We start from the raw sequence: 10,000 nt of genomic DNA, 5'->3' as shown, positions 1-10,000 counted from the left end.
TCAAGCTGAATTTTACAGCCGTGCGGCTCGAAGCTGATTTGTACCTTTTTTCCCCCCTCGCAAATATCAGGACTAATCAAAGCGGTGGCACGGCACACAAAGAGCCCCTTTGTTTGGGCGGCTCTGCATCTTCCGTGTCATAATGAGGACAATGTTATTGATATGCACAACCAGTGCTGACAGGCGGCACTTAAACTGCACTAAGCAAGACAGAGACAGGCAATCATGCGCAATGGAGTCATGCACCACGGGAGCCGGGGACCGTAATCTGTAACATTAAATGAAAAGTTGGTGTGTGTGTGTGTGTGTGTGTGTGTGTGTGTGTGTGTGTGTGTGAGGGGGTGGGGGGTGCGCCCCTCATTTTGTTTTATTCTGCCAGGCTTAAGGAAAAAAAAGACCTTGGCTGCCCATTAGTGCCCGCGCTGGTGCATGTCCGTCGTAATGCGTGGGCAGCCCAGTGCAGCGTGACCGCTCGCTCGCTCGTCCGCGGGACTGACGGATGAGCCGGATTGATCCTGGCAGCCCGCCGAACCTTCGCTCCTCCGCCACACACGGATCGGCCGAGCCAAGGGCAGAGCACGTCTCCATTACCGCGCGTGCCAAGATTTTTTTTTTTTTTCTTCTTTCCTCTTTTTTTTCCCTTTTTCTTCGTTCTTTAAATGACAGCTTTAGTACAACTCTCCTTGGGTAGTGCCCTTGTGTAAACCCGAGTCCCTGTGTGCGTTATTTAGCCAGCGGTACATATTATGACTCTGTTAGGCCATTCTGGGCTCTCCAGGGTTTTCAGAAGTATTTTAATAAGTCTGTCTTTCTCTCGTTCTCTCTGGTTCTCTCTCTCTCCTGCCTCCACAGAGAGCAGCGCTCTCGTCGAGCGGGACACGAGCACGCACTGTTACCGGGGCCGTGGGGAGGGCTATCGCGGGGACGTGGGAGTGACGCCCGGCGGCCTGATCTGCCAGCGCTGGGACTCCCAGTTCCCCCACCAGCACCAGTTCAACCCTCAGCACTACCGCTGCAGGTGAGCGCACACACACACACACACACACACACACACACACACACACACACACACACACACACCAGCACCAGTTCAACCCTCAGCACTACCGCTGCAGGTGAGCGCGCACACACACACACACACACACACACACACACCAGCACCAGTTCAACCCTCAGCACTACCGCTGCAGATGAGCACACACACACACACACACACACACACCAGCACCAGTTCAACCCACAGCACTACCGCAGCAGGTGAGCACACACACACACACACACACACACACACACACACACACACACACACACACACCAGCACCAGTTCAACCCTCAGCACTACCGCTGCAGGTGAGGGCACACACACACACACACACACACACACACACACACACACACACACCAGCACCAGTTCCTCCCACAGCACTACCGCTGCAGGTGAGCGCACACACATACACACACACACACACACACACACACACACCAGCACCAGTTCCTCCCACAGCACTACCGCTGCAGGTGAGCGCACACACACACACGCACACACACACACCAGCACCAGTTCAACCCATAGCACTACCGCAGCAGGTGAGCACACACACACACACACACACACACACACACCAGCACCAGCACCAGTTCCTCCCACAGCACTACCGCTGCAGGTGAGCACCGCATGGCACCTGGCAGCACGCCGCCCACACACACACACACACACACACACACACACCGCCCACATACACTCTGTTGTTCTTGTGTCTTAGTGTATAATCAATCACACAGTTGCATACTAGACTACTGATGATACAAAATAGAGCTGACCACAGAAGAGTATCTGCCACGTTGGCCACCTGTCACACTCATCTTGGTGTCTTGTTGTGTGTGTGTGTGTGTGTGTGTGTGAACTCAGAGACCTACGGGAAAACTACTGTAGGAATCCTGACGGCCGCGCCCTTCCCTGGTGCTACACGACGGACCCGAACGTTCCGATAGCGTACTGCAGCAACATCCCCCACTGTGAGGCCTCCGAGACCGAGAGTGAGAACCTAACTCCTGATTACTACACTCTACACACTGTGTTCAATTAGTGCTGAAGCATTGCACTACTGCAGGGTTAATGATAATGTTGTCGCTCATACATGACCTACCATAATGAATCATAATGATCAAATGACGTTAAAGCTCCACATTCAGTCTAGAGACACTATCCGCCATTCTCCTCATGCATGCATGATGATGTTAGTGATGGTACAAATAAAATATTAGGCTGTTTGTCATCATGTATTGATGTGCTTCTAATGCCAAATTGGATTGGATATTGCCGCTAGCATCTGTTGATCTGGACCATCTTTCCAATTAGCCGGTCAAAGGCAGAAGCGGCTGAATTAAAAGACTACATGTTGGAAATGATGTGAAAATAAGCATACAAGTCTGAAGTGATGCAGGCTATTTAACACCTCATCACGCCTTATAGTCCGCCCATAAAACCTACTTGAAGGGAGCCTTGATCTTACTTGGGAAAGTCATTTTAGTGTCGCTTCTCTTGCGATGCTTGCAAAATTCCTCCCGAGAATGTTTCATGACCTCACTGCAACAGAGAGACGCGGGAGTCGTGCGCGACATTTGAAGTTTAGCTCTCTTTTGCATATCAAACCCGCACTCTACAGAAAAATAACATTTGCTTTTAACTTTTTTTCCCTCCCTTTTTATTCTCCATAAAATGCTCCCTTGAAATAGCTGTGTGGGAAGAGAATGTCGTTCTTTTTTTTCACGTTCCCCTTGTAACCTGCCTTACTGGCGCAGGGAGCCCCTGCAGTCCCTAAAGTCATGTCTGCAGAACCCTAATAGTGGCTGTTTGAAGCGGGCCTCGTTGGAGGCAGTGTGCTGTTGCGGGGGAACTAAGTGCCAGGGACTGGGACATGGAGCAGCTGTAAGTTCAGTTAAATGAGTGGCGCACCTTACAGAACCGCAAAGGGGAGGTGTATTACATGCATGGCTGCAGACGCTGATTTCTCCATTCGTCTGTGGTGAAGGTCTGGAGGGTGTGTGTGTGTGTGTGTGTGTGTGTGTGCGTGTGTGTGTGTGTGTTAAGAGCGCTCCTGGTGCCTGCTGCTGGGCTTCTGATGACTGTCACATGTCCCTGTAGCGGCGGCGGTATTTTTACAGCTGTAGGTCGTTTGGTGTGTGTTTTTTTTTTTTTTTTTTAACTGTGACAGCGGAGTATAGCCGGCCGGAGTGTTTTCAGTGTGGCTGAGTTATATGGCCGCTGCTGTTAACTATGATCTTCTACAGGGTCGTGTTATGTCTTCTTACCCTGACCTCTGTGACCTTGTCTTTCCAGAGTGCTATGAGGGCAATGGAGGGTCGTACAGAGGAACCCTATCTGTGACCAGGTCGGGCATTCCTTGCGCCACCTGGAAAGGCCGCTCTGAGAGGTAAGGTTGCACGCGAAGGAACTTCTCTCTAATATGGTTTAATGCAATCGAGTGCAATCAGTGGAGCATATGGGAGCTGGCTTTCTTATTGTGCATATGTGTGTGTCTGTTGCATTTATGAGACATACTGTACGTCAGAACTGCGGAGTTATATATCTTTGATTGTGACTGAGATGCTACAGTATGTGAGATAGGGGCTCACACACTCCATGGGAACAAATTGATAGGCATTTCACATCAGACAGGCTTTATGCACTTACAGTTATATTCATCAGTGCGCATATGGATTTTGGTATCCATGGAAACAGAACCGAATCCTCCGGCTCACTGGGTGTGCTTGTATCGCAGGCGTCCATTACGTAGTCTCAAGGACAAAGCTCCATTGCTGTCTCTGTGGGCCGTTTTCTTGAAAGCTGAACAGCCTCAAACATTGACACAGAAATAATGCATGTGGAACCTGTTGGGAGAGCTTGAAGGTGCAAATGGATTCACAGTAGTACCGCATTACTATGCATTTATAATTGAACAGCCAGGTTGAAGGCGTAAAAATATTGCACTTGGTATTGGTCGGCACTTGATTTCCTCTCTTCTCCTTATGCTGTGGAGCTGTGTGTTCTACAGGGTAGTAGGACCGCTATGCTAACTATTTCCTCTCCTTGAGATTCTCAGCAACACCTGTTCCCCTGGGTATAGGCGTGATCTCACCGTCATTCTTACATGTAAGCACGTGCAGGGAAAATACCTCCGGCCTTTCCCAAATAACTCCTCTGTTTTTATGAACATGCACAAGGTCACAGGGTCATCCGCCACGGAGCAGCAACAGAAAGCCCAAAGGAGCTCCGTTTGTCAGAGCATATTTGTCTGAGGTGGAAAAAAAAAGACTGTTACAGTTTCTTGGGAAGGGGGAAGGAAAAGGTTTTTTTTTCTTTTACAATAGCAGAGTGACTTTTTTTGGGGGGATAAGAGCTTAATTGATGTCTGAGTGTGGTCGTTAGCCTGACTCAATTCCCAGAGAATGACACGGGGCAGGCATGCAGCTGGGCTGCCGTGCTTTAGCCCATGACCTGTGACCCCTGGCTGCCCAGCTCACCAACTCAACCCCCCCACACCCCTCCACTGCCCCCGGCCTACAACCAGCACATCAAAGCCTCCCAGATTCCCCGCTTTGGCTCGCACTCGACTCCCCTATGCTCATAGGTCAGAGATCACTCGCAGGGAAGCCTCGGTGGTGGCATGTTTGTGTTAGTGTTGAAGGAAAGAAACAGCGAGAGAGAGAGAGAGAGAGAGAGAGAGAGAGAGAGAGAGAGAGATGGGGAGGGAAGGAGAGAGAGAGAGAGATGGGGAGAGAAGGAGAGAGAGAGAGAGAGAGAGATGGGGAGGGAAGGAAAGAGAGAAAGAGAGAGAGAGATGGGGAGGGAAGGGGAGAGAGAGAGAGAGAGATGGGAAGGGAAGGAGAGAGAGAAAGAGAGAGAGAGAGATGGGGTGGGGAGGAGAGAGAGATAACGCAAGAGCTATCATCACTGTGAGATGACTTGGCTGCAGACAGCCTTTCCTGCCCTGAGTTCCCGTGCGTTCTGACCCAGAGGAGGGTGTAGCCGCCGCAGTGTTCTGCTCCGCTGTGGAGCGGCCGCTCTGTGTGTGCGTGGGAGAGGCAGTCCGCAGTGTAGGTGGGCATGTCACTGAGTAATGTCTCCTCGCTACAACTCCCCCACCCCTAACCCCAATCAACCACACAAACCCCTCCCTCCAACCTCCTGCCCACCCCTCTCCACCCCACCCCACCCCACCGCACCCCTCCCCTCCCCTCCCCTCCCCTCCCCTCCCGTCCCCAGGCCTGGGCTCCCGCCAAGGCTGATGGGAAAGGCCGCGCATGTGACCTCTCCAACCCTTCCACGAAAACCTCCGGGCCAAGCTACATGTGTACCCAAGCGATTTACACTCATTTGGAATTCTTTTCTTTTCCTTCTTTTCTGTGCCACTGCCTTTTTAGTACCGCATGGACGTTGGTCCCGACAGAGAATCATTTGGAGTTCTCATGTCTCAATGATTTATTTTTTTCCCCGTGCTATACATTGATGGCATTTGAAGTAATGATGTGTTATGTAAAGCAAGATGTTGTCCAGCCATTAGAAGTCCACTAACATAGTCCTGCAATCTATTTGTTTCTATTTTTTATAGTATCTTGTGTTTTGGCATGAACATGTGGTGCTGTGTGCTTCAGTCAGAGACTTAAACAATATTAATGATCGTGTTAATGTTATAGCTCACAAGTTCTCATCTCAATTATGGTCCATGCTGGTCCATTGCACTCCATGCACGTATCAATCTGATACTCACGAGTATAGTGTCTTGATCTTATGCGTGTGCGGTGAGCGTGTCGTTGATGGGAACCGTATGTGTGTGCTTGTCCTAGCACCAGCAAGAGCACGGACGCGGCGGTGCTGAGCATCGACCCGGAGAAGAGCTACTGTCGCAACCCAGACGGCGATAAGCACGGCCCCTGGTGCTACACCAACAACTCCTACATCCGCTGGGACTACTGCAACATCAAGCCCTGTGAGTTAGCCTAGCCTAGCCGCCGCCCCTGTGCTGCACTAGCATGGGACAGTGACGGCTCCCCTGTGAAGCATGAGTGGGGGGGGGGGGGGGGGGGGGAGGTGGCGACGTGCTCTAGTTCTCTACACATCATCTATATGCCAGTAGAAGATTTGGGAAGGATGTAGCATCTGCAGCCCTAGCCTCCAAAACCCATCATGCTTAGCCAAAAACTTTACCTCGGTATGCAAAAAAAAAAACGTTTGGCTGTATTGAAACAATGATCATCTACAAAGACAAAATTGAACAGGTGTTTTGATTCCTTACCAAGTAGACTGGATGTGCAGGTGATGATGTGTAAGTGTACTGCCAGGAAGCCCAGGTGGCTTTGACTACCATTACACAGTCCATCTAAGTAAGAGCTTTAGAGCGTGTGTGAAAGGTCTTCACGGTCCTCTATCAGTTCCGGCAGCAGGAACCAGTGAGGGGTTAAGCTGTCCCACATGCTTTTGGAGAGTCAAATTCACATTTTCCTACAAACATCTTCCACAATGTTTGGTTCTAAACAATACAACGATTCTGTGGTTGGGAAATGGTCTATTTCCAGAATCCCAGTATTTAAGAAGGGTGAAGTTCAGGACTTACTACAGTAAATAACTTTTCGAGTTACCTTGCCCAGTGCTCCAATGCAACAGTTCATTACATGATCATTTAACTTCTTGATTCTTATATCTCCATGTCTGACTTCTGCCTGACTTCATTGTAATTGCCTACGTCCATGTATAAATCAATGCTGTCATTCTCCTTTTCAGGTGAAACATCAATGAACAGCCTCCCTCCCGGTGAGTTGGCTCCAAAGACATTACAAAATCATCTCCGCCACAGTGCCTTTTCTCATCCGTTGTTGTTGAAACAACTAAATCTAACTTTAATGAGAAATCATCTACTTCGAAATGGCTTTGGTGGCGGTTCAATCTAGCGCTCTGAGTGCAGATGTTTTGTTTTAGTTTTGTTTCTCATAACTGTCCCCTTCAATTTGTGTCGCAGCTGAGGTTCCCAAGAAATCTTGCGCCATTCATGTATCCGTCCGAATCGTAGGAGGGGGACCAGCCCCACCCGAGGACGGCAGCTGGATGGTCAGCATCCAGAAGGGGTGAGACATCACTCGTTTTTATCCTGTCGCCATTTTTGTCATTAGACGGGTCTTTCATGCAACCTGCAACAATACATTGGAGGCCCATGAAACCTGATGCCATCAGATTTATTTTTTTCTGTGTAAAGTCTTGTTCAATTACCTGATGTGTGTGTGTGTGTGTGTGTGTGTGTGTGTGTGTGTGTGTGTGTGTGTCCATTTTTGTATGTCGTTTGACGTTATTAGGAACAGTCACTGGTGTGGAGGGTCTCTGATCCGTGAACATTGGGTGCTGACAGATCGGCAGTGTTTCTCCTCCTGGTGAGTAATCTCCCTCCCTCCCTCTCTCTCCATCTCTCGCTCCCTCTCTCTCCCTCTCTCCCTCTCTCTCTCTCTCTCTCTCTCTCTCTCTCTGTCCCCCTTTTCTCTCTCTCTGGTGGATGGAGCATCTGGAATGATGATGTCATGTCTGTAACTTGTCAGTAGTTGGCCAGACCCAGAGAGGTCACATAGCTCTTATCTCTAGTGAATTGTCTAATTTGCCTTAGCCCTTAAATCAAACCTGTGGGTGGCGTGGAAAATTCCACATAGACTTACATAGGTATCGCTTTCTCTGTGTGCATGCGAAGACAACTCAAGGCCAGCACACTGTAAACCATTTATGGAGAGAGCTACATAGCATGTTGTACGCACAGCACGTCTCTACATTGTGTTTGTCGGTTCATGTCAGTTTGGACTTGTCTGGGGAGTTGAAGACAATGATCTTTTCTGACGGGACACAATGCTGTTTGGTCAGATAGCGTCACGCTGAGTTCAGCTTGGTTTGATAACGTGGCTGTGCTCTGTTCCCCCTCCACAGCGTACCGGACTTGAGTGAGTACAAGGTGATCCTGGGAGCAGCTCACCTCAACGCGTCTGTGCACACCGAGCAGGAAGTGAGGATCGCCTACATCCTGTGCGGCCCAGAAGGTTCCGGCCTGGCCATGCTGCGGCTCACAGAGTAAGTCCCATCCTGTGCAGCTGGTGTTGACCGTCTCTCTTAACTATGTCAACTATTCCCCTGGTTTACTCCAGAGGGTCTCTCTCTCTCTCTCTCTCTCTCTCTCTCTCTCCCTCTCTCTCTCGCTCTCCCTCTATCTCCCCAGCTCTTTCTCCCCTTCCTCTTCTCTGCTGCATTACTCTGTCACTGCTCTGTCTGTTGTTTACCTTCTCCTGCCCTTCTGATTAGCACAGCGCACCTGAGTCAGCCCATTAATAACTGCTGTGATTTCAGTCAGATATGCTGCAAGCAGGGATATATGAACGTTTACTTCATTTATGACATGTTTATCTTGTTTTATTACAAGGTAGACAAGGAACAGAACTCTGAGAAAAAACATAACTACTCCTCTCTCTCTCCCTCTCTCTCCCTCTCTCTCTCTCTCTCTCTCTCCCTCTCTCTCTATCTCTCCAGGCCTGCTCATGCAGTATCAAACATTCGGTTCATCCAGCTGCCTGTAGCAGGCTGTACTATCCCTGAGAGCACCGTGTGCACTATGTATGGCTGGGGGGAGACCAAAGGTAAATACTACACTGCACTCCCAGCAACTTTACTGCACAAGACGGTGTCCACATCCATGCTAAAGCTAATGCTTGTGCCAAATTATGTGCACACCATGACGTGCTAAAATCATTCGATGATGTTTTTTTTTGTGAATAATATTTTTATTGTTTTCACATAAACAAATCAAAACAAATGAGATGAATTTTGATCACGTATTCCTGTGTGCTGCCAGGCACCGGGTACGAGGACGTGCTGAAAATGGTGAAGCTGCCGATCGTTAGCAACCAGAAGTGCCGTGAGAACCACCGAGGGAGCCTGCAGATAGGCGACAACAAAGTGTGTGCGGGCGGACGCAGAGACGAGGGGGTGTGTGAGGTGAGTTTATGGCTCCGTGTGACATTTCAAATGACCTTCAAAAGTTCTTCATTTTCTTTTACTTTAGCTTTTGTCCCCATCTATTGCTTAGTTACTGGGAAGCTGTTATTTTTCTCACTGTGCTTCCAGTTGTATGCATCGCGTCTGTATGATGTATGCCCAAGCGGATAAAGCTGTTTTGATTAACTACACACATCTCTCTCTCTCTCTCTCTCTCTCTCACACACACACACACACACACACACACACACACACACTCACACACATACACATAGATTTCAAAGCTCAAGTGGCGTCAGAACCAAACACTCATAGTGCCATCATTTGCCAGACCTATATACAATGTGTGTGGTCTGTGTAATCGCCTGATTGTGATTAAGATGTGGAAGATGAGAGACGTTGTCCTTGGCTTGATTTATTGGACAATAATATATACAATATTTGTTTTTTCCCTTCGAATCTGTTTGTTGCATTCAGTCAATATTTGCCCTTCCTTGTAAATATTTCCAAAAAGTCTCACAATTACATTCCAATTTGGCAAAACGTGTATTCTTATACAATTCATTTGTTGTAAGCCATAGCGTGGCGTTGTAAGCCGCTGTGGTTGTTGTTGATGATGATGACATTGCTGCTGTTGTTTACATTTTTTTGTCCTGGGTTCTGTGCTAACAGAAAGACTACGGCGGCTCGCTGGTGTGTGAAGACCGTGGGAGTAAGGTCATCATCGGCGTAAGTGTCCACGGCCGGGGCTGCGCCCGCCACAATCGGCCCGGGATCTTCGTCAACGTGGCGTACTACGCCAACTGGATCCATAAAGTGTACAGACAGTACCCAGAACAGAACTACTATATCTAAATGGCAGCGGCGCGTGTCATTTTACGCAAAAGGCTTCTGAACTTGGCAGTTCCCGAAGGTTAAAACCTTGAAAATACAAGAGCCTGGTGGGAACAGTGTGAATTGACTCACCGTTATGTAACGCAA

General features: G+C 49.0%; 1 protein-coding gene across 1 annotated transcript in view; it reads left to right on the top strand.

The window, feature by feature from the left end:
* hgfb (hepatocyte growth factor b) overlaps nucleotides 1-10,000 on the top strand; it is a 27,072-nt gene that overhangs the window by 14,559 nt on the left and 2,513 nt on the right. Inside the window, exons 8-18 of the mRNA XM_062548098.1 lie at nucleotides 853-1,018; nucleotides 1,910-2,037; nucleotides 3,341-3,434; nucleotides 5,848-5,990; nucleotides 6,782-6,811; nucleotides 7,017-7,122; nucleotides 7,348-7,422; nucleotides 7,961-8,101; nucleotides 8,555-8,661; nucleotides 8,877-9,019; nucleotides 9,692-10,000. The exon at nucleotides 9,692-10,000 is cut by the window's right edge and continues 2,513 nt beyond it. Coding sequence (XP_062404082.1) covers nucleotides 853-1,018; nucleotides 1,910-2,037; nucleotides 3,341-3,434; nucleotides 5,848-5,990; nucleotides 6,782-6,811; nucleotides 7,017-7,122; nucleotides 7,348-7,422; nucleotides 7,961-8,101; nucleotides 8,555-8,661; nucleotides 8,877-9,019; nucleotides 9,692-9,874 — 1,316 coding nt within the window. The 3' untranslated portion in view covers nucleotides 9,875-10,000. The remainder of the gene's footprint in view (nucleotides 1-852; nucleotides 1,019-1,909; nucleotides 2,038-3,340; nucleotides 3,435-5,847; nucleotides 5,991-6,781; nucleotides 6,812-7,016; nucleotides 7,123-7,347; nucleotides 7,423-7,960; nucleotides 8,102-8,554; nucleotides 8,662-8,876; nucleotides 9,020-9,691) is intronic.

Source organism: Sardina pilchardus, chromosome 10 (assembly GCF_963854185.1).
Source record: "Sardina pilchardus chromosome 10, fSarPil1.1, whole genome shotgun sequence".
NCBI lineage: Eukaryota > Metazoa > Chordata > Actinopteri > Clupeiformes > Clupeidae > Sardina > Sardina pilchardus.
The sequence above is the reverse complement of the archived record's forward strand: the minus strand, read 5'-3'. Positions and strand labels throughout refer to the sequence as shown.